The 26,719-nt window shown below is 35.6% G+C and overlaps 1 protein-coding gene across 1 annotated transcript in view; it reads right to left on the bottom strand.

Annotated features, from left to right (window-relative positions):
• Window positions 1-26,719, bottom strand: part of LOC121387390 (kalirin-like) — a 270,398-nt gene that overhangs the window by 151,789 nt on the left and 91,890 nt on the right. The window contains exons 37-39 of the mRNA XM_041518493.1: window positions 21,535-21,778; window positions 14,056-14,122; window positions 12,738-12,867 (exon numbers count right to left, since the gene is read on the bottom strand). Coding sequence (XP_041374427.1) covers window positions 12,738-12,867; window positions 14,056-14,122; window positions 21,535-21,778 — 441 coding nt within the window. The remainder of the gene's footprint in view (window positions 1-12,737; window positions 12,868-14,055; window positions 14,123-21,534; window positions 21,779-26,719) is intronic.

The raw sequence follows: 26,719 nt of genomic DNA on the forward strand, positions 1-26,719 counted from the left end.
TCACTGTTGGTTGTTAGGACTCCACATCCCATCAGCTGGTTGCTAGGCACATGTCATCCCCTTGACCCAAGCCTGGAAACCATGGCAACGGACACTATGATGGTGTATGCAATGAAGATATTGATTTTTACCACTGCCGACTGGTGCCAGCCACTGACTCAATACATATTACCATGGAGCCGAGAGCTGGGCTGGTCCCGGATATATATATATATATATACATACACACAGTGAAACCTCTCAAAACCGAACCCTCTGTAAACTGGAATTCCCTCAAAACTGGAAATTTTCTGCGGCCCCTTTTTAAATATCATTACAGAAGAGAACCTCTCTAAACCAGATACCTCTAAAAACCAGACTTTTTACTTGGTCCCAAGGTTTAGAGTAATTTCACTGTATATACATTAGACATAGATATACATAAGACATGTATGTTGTATTCGTTTTCTGTGTGGATGCCAAACAGATGTGTCTTAAATGCACAGTGCTGTGCAGCAGCCACAACAGAGATACTAGAGAAGCAACAGAACACACAGAAAAAACAAAACATGTTTTATTTAATGACACACTCCACCAGAAGATAGAGATACTAGAAAAACAAATAGAATATACAGATGCTAAAAAAAGACAACCAGAATACATGGATAATAGGAAAGAAAGACATACATGTAAACACGGGATCGTTCTTAGCAATGGTGCAAGGTTGGCAGAGTTAAAGTTTGTTTTGTTTAACAACATGTCTAGGGCACATTGATTTATTAATCATTTGGTAAGTTTGACATACAGTCTTAGAGAGGAAATCTGCTATATTTTAAAATTAGTAGCAGGGGATCTTTTATATGCACCATCCCACAGGCAGGATAAACATACCACAGTCTTCTACATACCAGTCATGGTGCACTGGCTACAACGAGAAATAGCCCAATGGGCCCACCGACAGAGAGAGAGAGAGACAGACAGACAGACAGACAGACAGACAGACAGACAGACAGACAGAGAGAGAGAGAGAGAGAGAGAGACAGACAGACAGACAGACAGAGAGAGAGAGAGAGAGAGAGAGAGACAGACAGACAGACAGACAGACAGAGAGAGAGAGAGAGAGAGAGAGAGAGAGAGAGAGAGAGAGAGAGAGAGAGAGAGAGAGAGAGAGAGAGAGAGAGACAGACAGACAGACAGACAGACAGACAGACAGACAGACAGACAGAGAGAGAGAGAGAGAGAGAGAGAGAGAGACAGAGACAGAGAGAGAGACAGACAGACAGACAGAAAGAGACAGACAGACAGACAGACAGACAGACAGACAGACAGAGAGAGAGACAGACAGACAGAGAGATAGAGAGGGAGAGAAAAAGAAATGGGGGTGGGGAGGGGTCAACTTTGAAAGGATCCTAAAGGCAAACACCTTACAGTTAAAAAAAAAAAGGTTTTGTTTTAACGACACCACTAGAGCACATTGATTAATAAACCATCGGCTACTGGATGTGAAACATTTGATAATTCTGACACGTAGTCATCAGAGGAAACCTGCTACATTTTTCCTAATGTAGCAAGGAATTTTTTATATGCACTTTCCCACATACCACAGCCTTTGTCCAGTTGTGGTGCACTGGTTGGAACAAGAAAAAACCCAATCAGTTCAATGGATATACTGAGGTGGTTTGATCCTGTGACGCAAGCACCTCGAGCGAGCACTCAATTGAGTGAGCACACCATACTAATGGGAGGAATAAATAAATTAATGTTTAATGACACCCCAGCACAAAACAAAGGTAAACACATTAAATGAAGTTAGCACTTGTAGGAGGAATCATAATATTGTCAAAAAATCCTTTTGACTCTGCCTTGTTCAGAGATACGACTTGGAAATTTGTTTAATGATTTTATATGTCAGATTCTATTGTTATTAATATGATATTGGGAGACAAGAAACATGGCCTTGTAAGTCTGGTAGGTGCTCAATAGAGGTGGTTCATTAAATACATTAAGAGGCGGGTCTCATTATGTGATTAGTCGCACTGATTTGTCGTATGCGATCAAATCGTATTGTAAGAACACCTAAATCGGAACACCTTTAATCTTATACGTTCTAATTTTTGTAGGGCCGACAAATCCCATGCGACTAATTGCAAAATGAGAACGCCGCTTTACTTTCTTTGCTTTAATCCCCTCACCCGTAGTGCAAAAATTTCACAATTTGCGAACACGATGCATGAATTTCGCACACTACAAACACCCATGTAATACATCCTATTTGCTACACAGAACATCGGTTATAGTATGCACATACTGTAGACACCATCGGGTACTCGTCTGGCTCCAAACACATGTATTTTCACTTTAGAAAGTATTCAACCGAGTTGGGAGTTTTTTGTGGGGGTTTTTTTTTTTCCCCAACCAAACTGCCAACAGCAGAAAATGGAAAATGATGAGCTGTACAAGTGAAGGAAAATGTGAGTGCAACTGTGTTTAATTTCCAGCTGTCAGAGGCAACTAGTAGCAGTGCATCGAGGAGCCGACCAATTTAGCAGTTGTAGAAAGTAATAAACACGTTCACAATCGAAACCTCTTCACAATAAATGGACATCTTTTAATTTGTTGCACTTGAGTTCCAGCCAAGAAAATAATTACTGGACAAAAAAATACCCATAATATATGGTATGATAATTTACAAAACATCCTGCAATGTACATTGTACGTACCTCGTAGATAAGAGCATTCAAGGCAGAATTCATCACTGCATTTACCATAGCATTCACCATAGCATTCACAATAACATTTACCATAGCATTCACAATAACATTTACCATAGCATTCACAATAACATTTACCATAGAATTCACAATAACATTCACCATAGCATTCACAATAACATTTACCATAACATTCACAATAGCATTCACCATAACATTTACCATAGCATTCACAATAACATTTACTATAGCATTCACCATAGCATTCACCATAACATTTACCATAGCATTCACAATAACATTTACCATAGCATTCACCATAACATTCACAATAACATTTACCATAACATTCACAATAACATTTACCATAGCATTCACCATAGCATTCACAATAGCATTCACCATAGCATTCACAATAGCATTCACAATAACATTTACCATAGCATTCACCATAACATTTACCATAACATTCACCATAACATTTACCATAGCATTCACAATAACATTCACCATAGCATTCACCATAACATTCACCATAGCATTCACAATAACATTCACCATAACATTCACCATAGCATTCACAATAACATTCACCATAGCATTCACCATAACATTCACAATAACATTCACCATAGCATTCACCATAGCATTCACAATAACATTTACCATAGCATTCACCATAACATTTACCATAACATTCACCATAACATTTACCATAACATTCACCATAGCATTCACCATAGCATTCACAATGACACTCACCATAGCATTCACCATAGCATTCACAATAACATTTACCATAACATTCACCATAGCATTCACAATAACATTCACCATAGCATTCACCATAGCATTCACAATAACATTTACCATAGCATTCACCATAACATTTACCATAACATTTACTATAGCATTCACAATAACATTCACCATAGCATTCACAATAACATTCACCATAGCATTCACAATAACATTTACTATAGCATTCACCATAGCATTCACAATAACATTCACCATAGCATTCATCGTTGAATTGACTACAGCATTCACAGAAGCAGGATGTAACCCGGAGGTAAAGGAGTAAAGCATTCACCAGATGCGTGGTCAGAATGGGATCGATCACTGTCGTTGGGCCCATAGGGATATTTCTTGTTTCTTGCTTGTGCACCACAAGTGGTCAGGGTTTCTACCAGAGGGTAAAACGGGTATGGTGCCACACTAAAATATTTTTGCAGATTTATGTTCTTTAAGTTGAATTTTTTACAAAATTAATTATTCTTATCATTAATGTATGATTTTCTTAACCCTAACCCTAAATTTAACCCATTTTCTTTCTTGGGGAGGCCCCGCCATACCCCCTGTTGACTGTGGTTGTATTCAATTCCATATCGCCATATCAAACATTTCTTTATTTCAGAAACACTGGTGGTATATCAATTTAAAGGCCATGGTATGTGCTATCCTGTCTGTGGGATGGTGCATATAAATGATCCTCTGCTACTAATGGGAAAAAGTAGCGGGTTTTCCTCTCTAAGACTATTCGTCACATTACCAAATGTTTGACATCCAATAGCCAATGATTAATATATCAATGTGTTCTAGTGGTGTTGTTAAACAATCAAACTTTAACTTTATCATTACTGCATTCAGCATTGCATTCATTCATTACATACATATCCTTATAAATTAAAAAAGTTTATAAGTTGGTTTTATTTAACAACACAACTAGAGCACATTGATTTATTAACGACCAGCTATTGGATGTCAAACATTTGGTAATTCTAATACATTGTCTTAATGGAAACCTGCTACATTATTTATTTTTTTGCATTAGCAGACCAGTCATAGGGTATTGGCTGGAACAGGAAAAAACGCAATCAAAGAATGGGTTATGGAGGAGATTGGATTCTATTTTCCAAACACATCAGGCAAGTGCTCCATCCACTGAGCTAGATCCCCCACCCTCAAATTAATTTATTCTTATTCATCAGATTAGCTGCGGGGTGTGTGTGTGTGTGTGTGTGTGTGTGTGTGTGTGTGTGTGTGTGTGTGTGTGTGTCTCTTCAAATACACTTTTCCCCAGACAAGATAGCACACACCTTAAATACATCAGTCATTTGGTAATTTCAACATTTGGTAATTTCAACATATAGTCTTAATAAGGAAACTTGCTACATTTTTCCATTAAAATTAGTAGCACGGGATCTTTCATATGCACAATCTCACAGACAGGATAGCATATACCATGGTCTTTGATATACCAATCATGGTACACTGGCTGGAACGAGAAATAACCCAATGGGCTCACCGACGGCGATCGATCCTAGACCGACCGTGCATCATGTGAGCACTTTACCACTGAGCTGCGTCGTGCCTCTCAAATTAACTTATTCATCAGATTAGCTCCAGGGGATGTCTTCAAATAAACTTTCCCCAGACAAGATAGCACCTACCTTAGATATATCAATCACACAACTGACTATTCTCTTGATGGTAATTTCGCAGTTTCAGATTGAAATACACTTATTTACAAAGAAAGCATTGAAAGTTATAATCTATTAAATATTTTACACAAAAAAAAATGTAAACACAGCCATATGTTCCAGGAAACGACTGTTACTTGATAAATATAGATTACAGATGAAGTAAATGAAGGCAGCCATTACACATCTTAATACTATCAAAAACAAAAAGAAATCTGTTATGGGTTTTTTTTTGTCCTATTTCATACAAGATTTTCACCTTGACCTTTGTTGTGTAAAGTGCAAAATGCTTCTTTGCTGATATAGTATCATTTTTGTGCCCTGTCATATGCATTCTCATAGAAGAATAGAAGAATAAAATTAAACTGGTTATACTGGGAAGGAAGGAAATGGTTTATTTAACGATGCACTCAACACATTTTATTTACGGTTATATGGCATTGGACATATGGTTATGGTCCACAGATATTGAGAGAAAATCCAGTGTCACCAATTCATGGGCTACTCTTTTCGATTAGCAGCGAGTGATCTTTTATATGCATCATTCCACAGACAGGATAACACATACCATGACCTTTGATATACCAGTCGTGATGCATTGGCTGGAGCGAGAAATAGCTCAATGGGCCCACCAATGGAGATCGATCCCAGACCTATTGTACATCAAGTGAACATTTTACCACTGGGCTACGTCCTGCCCCAGACTAGAATAGATGTTTAACGACACCCCAGCACGAGAAATACATCAGCTATTGGGTGTCAAACTATGGTAAATGCAAAAAGCATACTGGGATTTGTATTAACGTCAGTATCTATCTATTTCACAACAAACACCAATTTAAACAAGAATAAAATTAAACTTCTTTTTTTCTTCTTTTCTTTTTTCTTCTTTTTTTTTTTGGGGGGGGGGGGGGAGGAGGGAGTACATGTATTGGATAAATCTCAAGATTATTCTAGATTCAGAGATAAAGTACACACATAAATTTGTATATTACTATACACATTTGGAGATTACTATACATTTCTCAAAAGTAGTTGTAAAGAAATTATCATTTCAAGCTGGAAACAACAATTCAGAAATGAATATCATACAAATGTTTTAGAGAACAATTTAATGTTAAATTTCAGGAATGTCCAAGCTATGGATGTTATCTCTGACACTGTCAGCATCGGATTCCATGGCACAGAGAAACAAGGACTGTTCTAAGGGTACCCAGCAGTACCTTTCCCCATGACACTTGTCTTCCCTGATCAAAACAGAAGGCACAGAGAAACAAGGACTGTTCTAAGGGTACCCAGCAGTACCTTTCCCCATGACACTTGTCTTCCCTGATCAAAACAGAAGGCAAAGAAAACAAGGACTGTTCTAAGGGTACCCAGCAGTACCTTTCCCATGACACTTGTCTTCCCTGACTAAAACAAAAGGCAGAGAAAACTAGGACTGTTCTAAGGGTACCCAGCAGTACCTTTCCCATGACACTTGTCTTCCCTGACTAAAACGGAAGGCAGAGAAAACAAGGACTGTTCTAAGGATACCCAGCAGTACCTTTCCCATGACACTTGTCTTCCCTGACTAAAACGGAAGGCAGAGGAACAAGGACTGTTCTAAGGATACCCAGCAGTACCTTTCCCATGACACTTGTCTTCCCTGACTAAAACGGAAGGCAGAGAAACAAGGACTGTTCTAAGGGTACCCAGCAGTACCTTTCCCATGACACTTGTCTTCCCTGACTAAAACGGAAGGCAGAGGAACAAGGACTGTTCTAAGGATACCCAGCAGTACCTTTCCCATGACACTTGTCTTCCCTGACTAAAACGGAAGGCAGAGAAAACTAGGACTGTTCTAAGGGTACCCAGCAGTACCTTTCCCATGACACTTGTCTTCCCTGACTAAAACGGAAGGCAGAGGAACAAGGACTGTTCTAAGGATACCCAGCAGTACCTTTCCCATGACACTTGTCTTCCCTGACTAAAACGGTAGGCAGAGAAAACTAGGACTGTTCTAAGGGTACCCAGCAGTACCTTTCCCATGACACTTGTCTTCCCTGACTAAAATGGAAGGCAGAGAAACAAGGACTGTTCTAAGGGTACCCAGCAGTACCTTTCCCATGACACTTGTATTCCCTGACTAAAACGGAAGGCAGAGAAAACAAGGACTGTTCTAAGGATACCCAGCAGTACCTTTCCCATGACACTTGTCTTCCCTGACTAAAACAGAAGGCAGAGAAACAAGGACTGTTCTAAGGGTACCCAGCAGTACCTTTCCCATGACACTTGTCTTCCCTGACTAAAACAGAAGGCAGAGAAAACAAGGACTGTTCTAAGGATACCCAGCAGTACCTTTCCCATGACACTTGTCTTCCCTGACTAAAAAAGAAGGCAGAGAAAACAAGGACTGTTCTAAGGATACCCAGCAGTACCTTTCCCATGACACTTGTCTTCCCTGACTAAAACGGAAGGCAGAGAAAACAAGGACTGTTCTAAGGATACCCAGCAGTACCTTTCTCATGACACTTGTCTTCCCTGACTAAAACAGAAGGCAGAGAAAACAAGGACTGTTCTAAGGGTACCCAGCAGTACCTTTCTCATGACATTTGGCCCCCCTCCCCCCCCCCCCCCAACACCTGACTTAAATGAAAGGTGTGGATTTACAAATTAAAACCACATGATCCACCTGGTGTTGGCAGGAAGGACTAATTGGATCCAGGCTTACTTCCCTTTGAACCTGCTCTCCTGGTTGAAGGTATAAACATGGAGATGTTTGTCTCAAGTTGGTAAACAAAATCAGGCTAATGAGGCCAGACGATGATAAAAGTAGATCAACAAAATATAAACCAAGTGTTAATTTGTTGTTGATCAACTCATAACATCTCGTTATTCAGATATTTCTGGATACAAGCATGATATATTAGCAATGGAAAAGGTTGGGGTTTTTTCACCTGTCATATGTACTGGAGGTAAACATGTATTGGTACACAGCAAGTGTGAAATTTCACCATTCATGTATTACTACTGGTGGCAAACATGGATGGATGGATGGATGGATGGGATGGATGGATGGACGGATGAAAGGAGGAATGAACAAACAAATGAACAAATCAATACATCAATCAATCAACAAGGAAGGAACAAGCTTAAAAAATTAATCAGCTATTGGGTATTGAAAAAAGATAAATATATAAAATGAAAATCAACATAAAATTTCAAATGTTTAACTAAAGTACAAATTTCACAGGTAAACAAATGTTAAATTTGGAATAAAAATTCTTCATTGTGTAAGTCTTAAAACAAGTTTATAGATGAATCAAAAAGATCCACCACATTGGCTTTGCAAACCAACAATAAAACCAACCAGGTATAGGTGGCCAACTAAATGGTTTTCAGGTTGTTTCTCTGACAATAATACTATGAAATATTTTTTAATACAATTCAGTGCTTTGGTTCTGGAACACTTCTCTAGGTAAGAACTTGACACATAGTACTGGCAATCTACAGTACACAAACCACCAATAAAATCAACTCTGCATAGGGGGCCAACCAGATGATTTTGAGTTTGTTTCCATGTTGACAGTAATACCATGAAATAAGTTTTAATACAATTCAATGCTTTTGTACTGAAACACTTCTCTAGGTAAGACTCTGACACACATTAATGGCAATGTACAGTAAACAAACCACCAACAGAATCAACTAAGCTTAGTTGTTCAACTAGATGATTTCCTGTTTTTAGGTAATGGCAATGTACAGTAAACAAACCACCAACAGAATCAACTAAGCTTAGTTGTTCAACTAGATGATTTCCTGTTTCTAGGTAATGGCAATGTACAGTAAACAAACCACCAACAGAATCAAATAGGCTTAGTTGTTCAACTAGATGATTTCCTGTTTCTAGGTAATGGCAATGTACAGTACACAAACCACCAACAGAATCAACTAAGCTTAGTTGGTCAGCTAGATGATTTCTATCCTCGATGTTCACTTGTATGGATGGTGTCACCAGAATAAAAATGTTCTGTCAAGGTAATTACAGTGATCAGTGATCAGAAGAGCAAGCATTCGCAAACATTTTGACTGGAACCATCATCTTCTATCATATCACACTTAAGGTTAGACACAAAATGCAGTCTAGCGATTGACTGTGATTGCTCGCCCTCATGGACATACCTCAGACCTAGAGAAGGAAAGTTAGCTGTTGCAGTGTAGTCATAACAGCTGCTGTATGGTGATCTTTTTAGAGAGAGTCTTATGACCCAATACCTCGGACTTCAGCACTCTCAAGATTTCTGTCAGGGTTACCCAACTCTTGGATTTTCCTCACTAAGTTTATACAGATCCACTGTTTTATTACGCTTTTGTGTCCTGCACTACGCTGTGAAATCCTTTAAAACATCAACCCATGTTTAGACCACCATGAACAGAAATCATTTCACAGTAGTACGTGACTCCGTTCCGATACTTGTGTGTGTATTAGGTAATATGCGACAGGTCATCTTCATGGTCCATTCCTTGACGTGGTAAAGTGTGAAGCAGGTTGTACGTCTCAATGACTCAGAGAGTTATGCTAACAGAAGCTTCAGCTTCTATTGGGGACACGCAAGCTGGATTGGTCTATGGGAAGACTTGTGTCTAGACTGATATGGATCCAGGATGGTATTATATTATTGGACACAAACAATACGAGTGGAATAATTTAACAAAGAAAAATCTTACCTGCTGGATGCAGACAAACGTAACCTGTTATTTCATATGTGATGATCATGATATGGTGGAATGCAACCATATTACCATTACTTCAAGTTCCACTGAGGCAACTTCTTCATAAAGTTCTCTGGGAGCAATGCGTTGTTCTGTACGATTATATTTACCATTTTCTCGCTAAACAACATGCATATACATGTGTCTCTATAACACTACATCAGATATAAACTTCCACATTATTTTTGATGTAGAAAGATATATTTATTCTTTAGAAATATAAATATTATAGAAGTCTGCTACTGCTATACATGTATATATAAAAATTATTAATATTATGAAAATAGAAATATAAATATATTTATACAAGGGCCATTTCAGAAATTAGCATATTTTTGGGAGAAATATTTAGTTTTTAACATAATTTATTTAAAACAGAATAATTACTTTTACTATAAGGTGACCTCTGTAGAAGATGTCAACCCTCAGCCACCAGAATTGTAGTAATTTCTGAAAGAGCCCTTATTACCAAAATAAAATAAACTTCAAAAATACATGTCAATAATTATCTGCAAATAAAGGATGTTAGTTATTCAGTTGTAAACCGATCTCTCTATACAAGAAGTACATTAAAATGTTCCATCTATTCAATTACTTAGTTTTTATTTTTGTTTAGTTTACATTCTATGTTTTTGTTCTGTCCCAGACCAGACCACTGGTTATCCAGAGGCCGGGTCCAGGATAGACATGCCCGAAATATTTTCGTTTTAATACTTTTTTTTTAAACTTTTTTTTTATTATTAACAGATACTCTGTTACAAGTAATACTCCAATCCAGGGAAAAAGGGACAGGTGATTGTTGTTTTTCTAAACTTATAAATGACAATTTCAAATAACCCGGAGTTACTGAAAACAATATTTCTATAACAGTAAATATTAGACCTTACTTTATTTTAATACTTATTACTTTGCATGGTATTACACATTAAATGTAAAAAAACCTAATGTTTTAATAATTTTTAAGTATTAAAAAGATGTGTTAAAATAGTCTCAGTATGATCATTTATAAATGCATATTTGATTCAATTTTTACATAATCTTTGAATTTCCTGATAAGAGAGATCAGTTTTAAACCACCCTGAAAATAAGAAGCAGGTTTAAACGTAAGAAAAGCTATCAAAGATCAAATGCATATCATAAATGATTAAATTAATTATTCACATAATTATCCACCTGTAATAAAAAGCAATTAATTGGATTTTTTTAATTATTCAACAATTAAAAACTAAATGTTCAACTTATGTATATTATCAAAAACACCCCAAAACAAAAACAAAAACAATACATTCAAAGGGAAATAATTCTTACACTATCAAATGGAATTTCATGTATATGTGTACTATATTGTGTATCATGTCAAGTGTGCATACAGTTAAAATACAATATGCTCACGAGGATGTAACTGAAAATAAGTCAGTGTTTACAACAGTGTAACTTTATTAACTTTTTTTTTTTAAATAGGTACAATTTTACTTATTTGCAACCTACATGATAGATTGGTGTTTGACATTTGTGTACTAGTTACAAACTCTCATGTATATGTTGAACACATAAAAACAAAATCATATTTTTAATAAAAAATTCCATTTGTATGTTATATTATGTCTATGTGGTGCAGTTTTAAGATTATGATCTCGAAGTGCCCCAACCGTGACACTGTCATGTTGATCTAGGGCTAGTAAACTGAATAAAGGAATCAATGTTCGTAGAGATTAACTCTGAAAACATCAATATTTAATAGGCCATTGATCACAATTATCAACAGCTTTACGTGCACACACAGCTCATTCAACTCTGCTGCCCTCCTCTCTTCTCCCTTAAAAAAGTAGATTTTGCCAGATATTTTTATTAATTTTGTTTTAATTAAAAAACAAACAAAAACAATATGTTCAAAGGGACATAATTCTTACAATATAAAATGGAATTTCATGTACATGTGTAATATATATGTGTAATGTACTGTGTATGTGAAGTGTAATGTATTGTGTAATGTACTGTGTATGTGAAGTGTTATGTATTGTGTATGTGAAGTGTAATGTATTGTGTAATGTATTGTGTATGTGAAGTGTAATGTATTGTACTGTGTATGTGAAGTGTAATGTATTGTGTAATGTACTGTGTATGTGAAGTGTAATGTATTGTGTAATGTACTGTGTATGTGAAGTGTTATGTATTGTGTATGCGAAGTGTAATGTATTGTGTATGTGAAGTGTAATGTATTGTGTATGTGAAGTGTAACGTATTGTGTAATGTACTGTGTATGTGAAGTGTAATGTATTGTGTAATGTATTGTGTAATGTATTGTGTATGTGAAGTGTAATGTATTGTGTAATGTATTGTGTATGTGAAGTGTAACGTATTGTGTAATGTACTGTGTATGTGAAGTGTAATGTATTGTGTATGTGAAGTGTAATGTATTGTGTATGTGAAGTGTAATGTATTGTGTATGTGAAGTGTAATGTATTGTGTAATGTATTGTGTATGTGAAGTGTAATGTATTGTGTAATGTATTGTGTATGTGAAGTGTAATATATTGTGTAATGTATTGTGTATGTGAAGTGTATATACAGTTAAAAGACAATATGCTTTACACCTTTTTCATTAAAAAACCACATATGCTGGCATTAACACCCATCCTGTCCAGTATACAGTTTGTATCCTAGTAAAAATGATAACTGTGAGTGGATCCTAATGAATTTATAAGTAACACGAGTATTTCTGTGAATTATTAACAATGCTGAAATGTGAACAAAGATAAGATAATCACCACACAAAAATACGGTGTAGTCAGAAAACATGCCCGACTTACCTTGCCCGATCCTAGAGGGTTGACTATCGCCTTCTTATCTCCCTTGGATGGCTGGCCCTCTGGTGACGAAACGCCCTGTTTATCTATCTTGCCGTGACTCAGCTTACGGACTGGATTTGTCAACCACTTCCTGTAAACAGTAATAAAACAGATATACAGTGCGCAAATCAATAATAACGTCAAGCAACCACAGGTGGGGCATCTACAATGTTCCAGTGATACGTAAACTACTTGTTTACTTGTAAACATACATGAAATTAACTGACTACTACAAAAACATCACAACTTTCTTTTCTAGTTCTGAAAATACCTTAAACTTCTTCTCACTACTGGATTAATTTTAGACAAAAACCACGTTGAGTGGGTACAAGTCTATAACTTTTACGCCCATAGTTTTACTTAATATTTGTATAAATACATAAAATAATGTTCATATGTCAAAAGGTAAGTACAATTTTCATTATTTTTTCTAATTTTTATGATATTTTAGATCAGTTAATTTGGTTTAAAATTATACAAAAAATTGATAAAGTTTACTTATGCGCAGTTGGGGGTTAGCTGTCGGTATTTACAGCCACAATATTATTCCCAATCACTATATGTTGTTGACCACAATTTGTTTTGGAAACAAACTTCGATTCAGTTCCCAATATTTTGTGAAAATTTCATTGTTGGTAAAACAATCAAATTTATTATAAAATTAGCTGTCACAATCAGCTATCGATTCCTCAAATGACCGTGATGTTCCACCACTGTTGTCAAGCGAAAATTCTCTCATAAAACCACTTTTTCAACTCAAAATTCCCAGGTATTTTCCATTGAAAAACTAAGTCCACTATACTCCCGATTAATCTATTTCCTGTTGTTCTATTATTATTTCTGGTGAATGTCGTGTGCAAAATGGTTTGAAATCTGAATGAATGAATGAATGTACTGTATGCAGTATACAGTGTGTCAGTTTGCGTGACGTTGGGCTAGATATCTCACCTGTAGTAGTCAGAAGGTTAAACTACTTGTCTACTTCTAAGTATACCAGAAATTACTTCTATACATTTCTAAACATACTTTTCTATTTCTAAACATACCTCAAACAACTTCTCTACTTCTAAGCATACCAGAAATTACTTCTCTACATTTCTAAACATACTTTTCTATTTCTAAACATACCTCAAACAACTTCTCTACTTCTAAACATACCAGAAATTACTTCTCTACATTTCTAAACATACTTTTCTATTTCTAAACATACCTCAAACAACTTCTCTACTTCTAAACATACCAGAAATTACTAAACATACTTTTCTATTTCTAAACATACCTGAAACTACTCCGTCTCTTTGTCACTGGAGACGAGGATAAGGGACCACTGGAAACATTCTCCGCTTCTGAAAGCAACCAAACAAAACATTAAGGATTACTGGAAAATTGTGTTAACCTGAAGAAGGCAGCTTGACTGCTGTTGCGAAATATAGGACAATTATTGTAGCAGAAACAATGAATGTTTAAAAACAGGTCTTGAATTAAACAATTTGTAACATATCGTAATTTTGAAATGTTTTTGCTGTCCATATCAATATTGAGTCTGCCTACAGCAGTTTTAAACAATTAATTTTTGAAATGAATAAACACAAAATTGAAAACAAAAATTATCCTTTCAACTGATGTCTATATTTTTATCCAACTGCCATTGGTTTTGTTCAGTTGAGGCTCTAGTTTAAAATGTCCCATGTCTATTTAACGACATCCAACTGCCATTGGTTTTGTTTAGTTGAGGCTCTAGTTTAAAATGTCCCATGTCTGTTTAACGACATCCAACTGCCATTGGTTTTGTTTAGTTGAGGCTCTAGTTTAAAATGTCCCATGTCTGTTTAACGACATCCAACTGCCATTGGTTTTGTTTAGTTGAGGCTCTAGTTTAAAATGTCCCATGTCTGTTTAACGACATCCAACTGCCATTGGTTTTGTTTAGTTGAGGCTCTAGTTTAAAATGTCCCATGTCTGTTTAACGACATCCAACTGCCATTGGTTTTGTTTAGTTGAGGCTCTAGTTTAAAATGTCCCATGTTTGTTAAACGACATCCAACTGCCATTGGTTTTGTTTAGTTGAGGCTCTAGTTTAAAATGTTCCATGTTTGTTTAACGACATCCAACTGCCATTGGTTTTGTTTAGTTGAGGCTCTAGTTTAAAATGTCCCATGTTTGTTTAACGACATCCAACTGCCATTGGTTTTGTTTAGTTAGACTCTAGTTTAAAATGTCCCATGTTTGTTTAATGACATCTCAGCACACTTCAGACTATGGCTATTTGGAATCTAATATATAAGGTTATTTTAACACTTAGTTGTCTTAACCCTTATCCTGCCGCATTCTTTTTGCTAAATTTAAAGAATTTTCACCTGTTCTACATTTCTAGTAATTTTATTAAAATCCATGGACATTTTAACATGAAATTACACCCATAAATACCATAATGATCCACCTACGTAATGACAGCATTTTGTAAATGGTTATTTTATTTATGTTACCATGGCAACAGCTGAAAATTTCAATAAACAATTTTTTCATTAATAATTAAGAAAACATGAATAAAACACTACTATTTTTCTTTTAATTTAAGTGTATGCTGTGATTTATTAAGCATAGTGATTGATTTAAAGAAAAAATTACGTAGACTGCCATTTTTTTTCCAGAATAATAGGGTGTAATGCACCTACTGTCATCAACGCTTTTTTGTAAATTATGAAGATAATGTCCAACATTAACTATTATACATTTTTGGTAATATTATTAAAATCAGTTGACATTTCAGCATGAAATTACACACATATATACTAAGAATATCCACCTACGTAACGCTAACATTTACAGTGAGTTATATTATTTATGTTACCATGGCAACACCTGCAAATTTCAATATACCATATTTTCATTAATAATTATGAAAACTTTAATTAAAATTTTTTTTTTTTTTTTAATTTAAGTCTATGCTGTGATTTATTAACCATACTGCTTGATGTAAAGAAAAAATTAAGTCGACAACCGCATTTTTTCTGAAAAATAGGGTCAGATGCGCATTCAGCTATCAACGCATTTTTTGTAAATTATGAACATAATTTCCAACATTAACTATTATACATTTCTAGTAATATTATTAAAATCAGTTGACATTTCAGCATGAAATTAAACACATATATACTAAGAATATCCACCTACATAACGCTAACATTTTATTGTCAGTTATATTATGTATGTTACCATGGCAACAGCTGCAACTTTCAATATACCATTTTTTATTAATAATTATGAAAACTTTAATTTAAAACTAATATTTTGCTTTTAATTTAAGTCTGTGGTGTGATTTGTTAACCATACTACTCGATTTAGAAAAATAATTAAGTAGACAGCCAATTTTGTTTTTGAATAATAGGGTCAAATGCACATACTACCATCAACGCATTTTTGTAACTTGTGGACATTGTGTCCAACATTACCTAGACACTAAAAATATGTATACTATCTCTATAACTTTATATATCTTTGTCAAATGACACAAGATTTTTTAAAAAGGTATATGCCCTTTCACTTCCTGTCATTTCCAAATGAACATTATTAATTCTGTTACCATGGCAACCAATGCAAAAAGAGGAACCGTTTCCCATATTAAATGTTTTAAATGAATTTATTTGAATACAAATCACTGTATAATGATGTAATAATAAGCTCCCAGCTGTTTACAAGAGAAGGGTGAAAATTGTGAATTCTGTTACCAAGGCAACCAATGCAAAACAGAAAAATTTCAAACAAATTTCATTTTCAAGGACTGAGAAAAAACAACAATGTATAGTGACATAATTGTACTATGCCTGTAGAAAAGATATATGAAGCTTATTAATTCTGCTACCATGGTAACCAGTTCAAAACTATATGTTACCATGGTACCCAGATCGAAACTGTTACCATGGTAACCAATGCAAACTATTGGTTACCATGGTAAGGTATGTAAAACTGGAAACTATTTGCTGTGTGCATGCAACTTTTGGGTCATAAAGTCAAAAGTAAAGGACACCAGTAATCAATAATTTGAGGGTACTTGAAAACTCCATATCATAACTGCCGCTACTAGGTGGTTATGGGGTTTGGAATCTTTTTAAATTGGACACTGCATTTCATGTACAAACTTTAAGCAGCAGCTATCTTACTATAATCGTTCTAAAAATTATTAAAACGTATCCATTAATTCCCAAGATTTTAGGGTACATAATTTTACCCTTCATACCCTCTGGCAGAAACTCTGGACACTGATATTAGTAGAATAATAGAAATAGTAAAAAGGATTTTATGCATTTCCGTAATTTATTGTGACACAAGATACTTGCAATAGTGCTTCACACAGTCACAATTGTAACAAAAAGAAAAATGTCCATTCATCTATAAAATGTTTTAAACCTAAAGAAACAAACATCAACATGTGAGCCCTAATTAAAATTTAATATGTACCGTATACATAATGTGTATCCAGTGTTAAACACTTATGCATGATACAAAATAGATCTAAACGGTCACCTGAGTAAATTGCTGACCACAACTACCAAACACATGGAGTGCAGAGCACCCATTTTCCTAGGGGGATTAAAATGACCAAATTCATGGTTTTGGGTTTTCCATGGGTGAGAGCAACTACCAAATAAATTTGGTTGGAAATGGTCTAGTATTTCTGAAAACATAATAGTTTAAATGCATTTGTGTATATGATAGATGGTTTAATGAATTTGTCTCCTACCTGAGGGGGGGGGGGGGGGGGGGGGGGGGGGGGCAGGGGATACGACATTAACGAAATTCACAAAATTGATATTTGTATGGTATTCCTGGACAAAGAAAGAAAGAAGTGTTTTATTTAATGACGCACTCAACACATTTTATTTACGGTTATATGGCGTCAGACATATGGTTAAGGACCACACAGATTGAGAGGAAACCCGCTGTCGCCACTACATGGGCTACTCTTCCGATTGGCAGCAAGGGATCTTTTATTTGCGCTTCCCACAGGCAGGATAGCATAAGCCATGGCCTTTGTTGAACCAGTTATGGATCACTGGTCGGTGCAAGTGGTTTACACCTACCCATTGAGCCTTGCGGAGCACTCACTCAGGGTTTAGAGTTGGTATCTGGATTAAAAATTCCATGCCTCGACTGGGATCCGAAACCCAGTACCTACCAGCCTGTAGACCGATGGCCTGCCACGACGCCACCGAGGCCGGTCGTATTCCTGGACATGACAATTGGCTTAATTTTCCCCTATTTGTGCCCCATCCTTAGGAGAGGGGTAGAATGACCAAATTCACAAGGAAATGGGTCACGGATATGCAATTTCTATATAACTATTGTGAACTCCATCCCCACCTAGGGGACATTCACAAGTTATATACACTGGTCATCTATTTGCCTTTATATATTATTTGAATACTATCCAGGGATAGCATTTCGGGCAAATGAGTTGGCCTAAAACCTTTCACCATATATTTCCATCATTTTACTCTGACACAATATTAGTTGTAATCCATGTAAAAATATGTAGTGATTCATTTGCAACCCTATATAGCTGTTCAGGGCTGTAACTAGGATTTAAACAATGAACCAATGAGCATAGACGGTGCAAGACACCATTTTGTGATCATTTCAGGGAGGTTACATACTTAAAACATCAGTATCAATAAACTGTTTTTCTATTATTTTACACCCCCACCCACCCTACCCCAATGCATTCCTCCCACACCAGGGGCGGGATGCAGCCCAGTGGTAAAGCGCAGTTGGTTTGGGATTGATTCCCATCGGCGGGCTCACTGGGCTATTTCTCGTTCCAGCCAGTGCTCCATGACTGGTATATCAAAGGCTGTGGTATGTACTATCCTGTCTTTGGGATGGTGTATATAAAAGATGCCTTGCTACTGATGGAAAAATGTAGGGTTTTTTTTCTCTAAGACTAGTAGTATGTCAAAATTACCAAATGTTTGACATCCAATAGTCCAATGGTTAATAAATCAGTGTGCTCTAGTGGTGTCGTTAAATAAAAAATAAAACACACACACACACACACCATTGCCTCTACCCGTTAGCTTAGACCCTGCTGTTTGGCAGTAAAGCTAATATGAATAATTGTTGTTATCCAGATTCAGGGATTTTCGTTCAACTGGCAGAAATCTGCCTGCATCCCCAACAAAAATGAGAGCCCATATGCTTAGGCCTATGCCGCTTCATTTTTTCATTTTGGGCCCTGTCGCTTAGGTCCTTATAGAGGGAGGTCAGAATGTGTTTATGTGTGGCACAAAATGTAGTTGGAACTGATTTAAAAAAATTTGAGAAGTCAAAAACGTGAAACATTTATGCGTAACGCACAGAAGTCCGAGCGGACGTAGAAAATGTGCTCCCTACCGCAATAGGTCACTTGAGATGTCACACAAGTAAATGTTGGAAACATTATTATCGGAATCATGAATTTATATTTGTGCAACTTATTCTGACATGTTTATTGACGGAGTGAAAGAAGAAGAAATCATTGGCAGTATTGTATTTGGGTCAAGTGTCGATAATATAGGTCAACTACACTTTGAAGTGTTTGCGATTTTTCTTTGATATTTTTATCAACAATATAGCATCATTTTATGATTTGTGATTATTACATCCTGAATACAACATTTTATTTACATTAAATAATTTGTTTAACGATTTTTGAGACCAAAACAATGTTTCGGGTCGTTGCCTACACAACAGTGTTCGCCCTGCTAAAGTACGTGGGATTTTTTTCTTTTTAATTGTTATTTAATTTTTTTTAGTTATCACCGTATTTTAAAAATAAAACATGTGATTACTTACTCTGAATCTATTGCAAACCATTATCCTACTGTAATTTTCACATTTTATATAGGTCCATATAGTTACCGCACGATTTTTGGGGGGTGTTGCATAACACGAAAAAGGACCGTGTCGATGTTCTAAAAAACAGACGATAACTGTTACATGAAAAAAAAATTGGACCTCGCAGTGAGGGTGTGTATACCCCCGACGCATCCACACCAATTGGTACCGTACAGGCATGATGCACTAATCATAAGCGTACGGGATCCCGTTTTGTTTTGTAGGGGTGGGAGAGGGAAAAGGGCAGGCTAATTTGTGCCCAAATTAAACGAAAATACCACCAATTAAAAAACAACATTTATTAGTTTTAGTGTTACTGCCAACCAGCTATATATAATATATGGTTTCAAACGAAGCACTACACAATTTTACATGGATTTAATTACAACTAGTATTGTGGGAGAAATGTTGGAAATACTAGTACATGATGAAAAGGTTTCAGGCTAGCTCAATTTGCCCGAATGTCTCTGTCGTATTTGCCCGAATTTTAGATTTTGGTACTAATACATTTATCAAAATACAATAGATCCAACAGTGCAACACAACTACAGTTTACCTCATGATGATTAATTTATCTTTATAACATTTGCAGATGTGGGTGCAGGGAATGGGTCGACCCCCCTCCCCCCCTTTTCGGTCCCTGCTCGAGCAGATTAAAAAAACAAAAGCAAATTCAATACATATTCCGGTGGAGCATTACAGAAATCCCCTATAAACTTTGCTCTCCAGACACCCCTACCTAAAATCCCAGCACACATGCCACTACCAAAAAAAAGAAACAAACAATAGCACGCACCATTTGACGGGTCATTTTTGTTTTTAAAAAAACATAAGATGTACAACAGCAATTTAGCAAATATTTTGATATGTCATTCTAAGACTATTTATTGACATTTTCTTACTTTGTTTTTGACAAAAATGTCAACAATTAATTTAGAAAACGATTTTTAAATGAAAACAATGCAAAGTGACGTCATTGTGATGATGCTTGATGTGTATACACGTCAACGACAGGAAACAGGTTAATTTTGGATTATCACACCGTATAAAATGTATTCGTTATTAGTCAAGGGCTATTTCAGATTGGTACGGGCTCCCGACCAGTCAGTGGGAAAGAGCAAGACAACTATATTATCTTCTTTCTCACTATCATTGGGCTATTTCCTGTTCCAGCCAGTACTCCACAACTGGTGTAACAAAGGCCATGGTATGTACTTTCCTGTCTGTGGGACACTAAATATAAAAGATCCCTTACTGCTAATCAGAAATACTTCACCATTGCATGGCAGCAGTAGGTTGCCTCTCTCATTATCTATGTGGTCCTTAACCATATGTCACATGCTATATAATCATGATTAACATCCAATGATTAATTAATCAATTTGGTGTTGCAGGGTTTCTGCCAGATGGTATGAAGGGTAAAATTACATACCCTAAAGTCTTGGAAATCAATAGATACATTTTTTATAATTTTTAAAAAGATTACATGTACAGTGAGAGAACTGGTGTTTACAATTTGTCGAAGAACATCAAATGACGTTTCCAATTTCAAAACATTTCAAACCCATAACCACCTATAGTCCTTCCCACAGAAAACGCCTTTTTTCATACTATGGAATTTACTACAAGTTATTTATTTGTAAGCCGACTGTTTTCTAAATTGCACACAACTGGGGGGTTGGGCGAGTTTGGTTATTTCGAAAACACTTTTACTTTTATTCTTACGTCAAACCAAACAGAAATTATTTACAAAAAATATTTTTGTTCAAGGGGATGGAGTATAGATGGGGCACTTACGATCCATTTTGTTTTGATTATGAACCCTCAATTTATTTTCTGTCCAAAAGCCTGTGTTGTGAAAAATAAACTTTCTAGAATAACTTGCCATCTAGTTCCAGACTGTTCCTGGCGCCGGGGACCCTCAGGATTGGGATGGGTTTGAGTGCGGACATTGGCACTAGACCCTGCTGTGGTTCCGACCCATCGCTCGGCACCGTGCGAATCAGACACACTTCCGAGTGGCCCGGCGCAGCGTCCAGAACCTCCACCTGTTGACCCTTCGTGACCCTCAACTCGCCGCCTGTCGACGATGTCACGTCCTCGATCACCACAGTCACGTCAGATGGACCCTGGAAAGATTAAAAAAAGAAAAATATACTTTTAGCAGGTGACAAAAACTGCTATTACAAACACAATTACAGTGAAAGCTATCTAGACCGGACCATGTTGGGGACCTAATATATTTATCCCATTTAGACAAGATACAGTGTTTAGAGGGTCACATTGTAAAACGGAGAAAAATCGTGACCATCAAACTTGGCCCGTTTTGATAGGCTTCCAATTTGTTTAGGGTTTGTTGATACTGGCTCACACAAAAAAAAAAAGCTGTATGATGAGTGTTGAAATGTTGAAATAAATTAAACTGTTATTATGTAAAGTCACTATACCATAGTAACAACATCATAATAACAACAACAACAACTACCTTTATACTGGTTTACAAAAAAAACCCCACATAATGTAATACTGATGATGGCATGGAAGAGAATGCAACAATGACATCTAGATGTTGCTATAAATAAACTGTTATTATGTAGTCAGCACAATCAGAGAAACACCACTATAATAACAACAACTACAGCTACAACTATAAGTACCTTGCTACTGGTTCAGAAAAAAATGTTTTTGTCACGTTTTACTGACAATGGCATCAAAAAGAAAACAACAGTGCCTTCTAGATGTAGAAATAAACTATTACCATCTAGTCAATACATCCACTGTAATACACTGACGTTCAAAAGAAAGCAACAGTGCCTTCTAGATGTAGAAATAAACTATTACCATCTAGTCAATACATCCACTGTAATACACTGACGTTCAAAAGAAAGCAACAGTGCCTTCTAGATGTAGAAATAAACTATTACCATCTAGTCAATACATCCACTGTAATACACTGACGTTCAAAAGAAAACAACAGTGCCTTACAGATGTAGAAATAAACTATTACCATCTAGTCAATACATCCACTGTAATACACTGACGTTCAAAAGAAAACAACAGTGCCTTCTAGATGTAGAAATAAACTATTACCATCTAGTCAATACATCCACTGTAATACACTGACGTTCAAAAGAAAACAACAGTGCCTTCTAGATGTAGAAATAAACTATTATCATCTAGTCAATACATCCACTGTAATACACTGACGTTCAAAAGAAAGCAACAGTGCCTTCTAGATGTAGAAATAAACTATTACCATCTAGTCAATACATCCACTGTAATACACTGACGTTCAAAAGAAAGCAACAGTGCCTTCTAGATGTAGAAATAAACTATTACCATCTAGTCAATACATCCACTGTAATACACTGACGTTCAAAAGAAAACAACAGTGCCTTCTAGATGTAGAAATAAACTATTACCATCTAGTCAATACATCCACTGTAATACACTGACGTTCAAAAGAAAGCAACAGTGCCTTCTAGATGTAGAAATAAACTATTACCATCTAGTCAATACATCCACTGTAATACACTGACGTTCAAAAGAAAACAACAGTGCCTTCTAGATGTAGAAATAAACTATTACCATCTAGTCAATACATCCACTGTAATACACTGACGTTCAAAAGAAAACAACAGTGCCTTCTAGATGTAGAAATAAACTATTACCATCTAGTCAATACATCCACTGTAATACACTAACGTTCAAAAGAAAACAACAGTGCCTTCTAGATGTAGAAATAAACTATTATCATCTAGTCAATACATCCACTGTAATACACTGACGTTCAAAAGAAAGCAACAGTGCCTTCTAGATGTAGAAATAAACTATTACCATCTAGTCAATACATCCACTGTAATACACTGACGTTCAAAAGAAAGCAACAGTGCCTTCTAGATGTAGAAATAAACTATTACCATCTAGTCAATACATCCACTGTAATACACTGACGTTCAAAAGAAAGCAACAGTGCCTTCTAGATGTAGAAATAAACTATTACCATCTAGTCAATACATCCACTGTAATACACTGACGTTCAAAAGAAAACAACAGTGCCTTCTAGATGTAGAAATAAACTATTATCATCTAGTCAATACATCCACTGTAATACACTGACGTTCAAAAGAAAACAACAGTGCCTTCTAGATGTAGAAATAAACTATTATCATCTAGTCAATACATCCACTGTAATACACTGACGTTCAAAAGAAAACAGTGCCTTCTAGATGTAGAAATAAACTATTACCATCTAGTCAATACATCCACTGTAATACACTGACGTTCAAAAGAAAACAACAGTGCCTTCTAGATGTAGAAATAAACTATTATCATCTAGTCAATACATCCACTGTAATACACTGACGTTCAAAAGAAAGCAACAGTGCCTTCTAGATGTAGAAATAAACTATTACCATCTAGTCAATACATCCACTGTAATACACTGACGTTCAAAAGAAAACAACAGTGCCTTCTAGATGTAGAAATAAACTATTACCATCTAGTCAATACATCCACTGTAATACACTGACGTTCAAAAGAAAACAACAGTGCCTTCTAGATGTAGAAATAAACTACATGTATTACCATCTAGTCAATACATCCACTGTAATACACTGACGTTCAAAAGAAAACAACAGTGCCTTCTAGATGTAGAAATAAACTACATGTATTACCATCTAGTCAATACATCCACTGTAATACACTGACGTTCAAAAGAAAACAACAGTGCCTTCTAGATGTAGAAATAAACTATTACCATCTAGTCAATACATCCACTGTAATACACTAACGTTGAAAAGAAAACAACAGTGCCTTCTAGATGTAGAAATAAACTATTACCATCTAGTCAATACATCCACTGTAATACACTGACGTTCAAAAGAAAACAACAGTGCCTTCTAGATGTAGAAATAAACTATTACCATCTAGTCAATACATCCACTGTAATACACTGACGTTCAAAAGAAAACAACAGTGCCTTCTAGATGTAGAAATAAACTATTATCATCTAGTCAATACATCCACTGTAATACACTGACGTTCAAAAGAAAGCAACAGTGCCTTCTAGATGTAGAAATAAACTATTACCATCTAGTCAATACATCCACTGTAATACACTGACGTTCAAAAGAAAACAACAGTGCCTTCTAGATGTAGAAATAAACTATTATCATCTAGTCAATACATCCACTGTAATACACTGACGTTCAAAAGAAAACAACAGTGCCTTCTAGATGTAGAAATAAACTATTACCATCTAGTCAATACATCCACTGTAATACACTGACGTTCAAAAGAAAACAACAGTGCCTTCTAGATGTAGAAATAAACTATTATCATCTAGTCAATACATCCACTGTAATACACTGACGTTCAAAAGAAAGCAACAGTGCCTTCTAGATGTAGAAATAAACTATTACCATCTAGTCAATACATTCACTGTAATACACTGACGTTCAAAAGAAAACAACAGTGCCTTCTAGATGTAGAAATAAACTATTACCATCTAGTCAATACATCCACTGTAATACACTGACGTTCAAAAGAAAACAACAGTGCCTTCTAGATGTAGAAATAAACTATTACCATCTAGTCAATACATCCACTGTAATACACTGACGTTCAAAAGAAAGCAACAGTGCCTTCTAGATGTAGAAATAAACTACATGTATTACCATCTAGTCAATACATCCACTGTAATACACTAACGTTCAAAAGAAAGCAACAGTGCCTTCTAGATGTAGAAATAAACTACATGTATTACCATCTAGTCAATACATCCACTGTAATACACTGACGTTCAAAAGAAAACAACAGTGCCTTCTAGATGTAGAAATAAACTATTACCATCTAGTCAATACATCCACTGTAATATACTAACGTTCAAAAGAAAACAACAGTGCCTTTTAGATGTAGAAATAAACTATTATCATCTAGTCAATACATCCACTGTAATACACTGACGTTCAAAAGAAAACAACAGTGCCTTCTAGATGTAGAAATAAACTATTATCATCTAGTCAATACATCCACTGTAATACACTGACGTTCAAAAGAAATACACAAGGCTTGAAATTGTATGATAGAAAACCAACGAATGGTACGGTGGGATATGAAAGTATCATAAAGTTCAACATCTAAACATCACAATGCACTTCGTGATACATGCAAAGTATTTGTAAGGTGGTTTCTAAATTGGTTCTTTTCAATCATAAACAATATTGATAAAATTATTAAAATTTTATGAATGTACGGTAATGTTTCTTTTGGACGTTAGTATAAATAACAATAATAACAACTACAACAAACACAACTACCCTGATCCCATTTCTAAAGACATTTTTTGTTTTTATCACATAATGTATTGTTGACAATAGCATCAAAGAGAAAGCAATAATGCCTTCTCAGTGTTGAAATAAACTATTATCATCTAGTCAATATAACTATAGCACAAAAACAACATAATAACAACTACAACAACCGCAACTACCTTGATAATGATTCAGAAGAAAATATTGTTTTTATCACATAATGTATTCCTGATAATGGCATCAAAAAGAAAGCAATGACAGCTAGATGTTGAAATAAATAAATCCTTATTATGTAGTTAATACAACAGCAGCAACACCACCATGACAGTAAGAACAGCAACAACTACCACTACTACCTTGACACTGCTTGAGAAAAAGAAAAAAATTCTCACATAATATATTATTGTCAGTGGCATCAAATAAAATGCAATGATGACATCCAGATATTGAAATAAAGTATTATCATCTAGTCAATACAACCACTGCACCACAACCATAACCATAACAACAACAACTACAACTACCTTGATACCAATTCAGAATTTTTTTTATTTTTTATCATGTGTTATTGTCAGTGGCATCAAAGAGAATGCAACAATTACATCCTGACATTAAAATAAACTACTATTATCTAGTCAATACATCCACTGCAATGCATGTAAATAATAACAACAACAACTACCTTGATACTGTTTCAGAAATGTTTTTTGTTTTGATCACATGTTATTGTCATTGGTATCAAAGAGAACGCAATGA

This window comes from Gigantopelta aegis, chromosome 13 (genome assembly GCF_016097555.1).
Source record: "Gigantopelta aegis isolate Gae_Host chromosome 13, Gae_host_genome, whole genome shotgun sequence".
Lineage (NCBI taxonomy): Eukaryota > Metazoa > Mollusca > Gastropoda > Neomphalida > Peltospiridae > Gigantopelta > Gigantopelta aegis.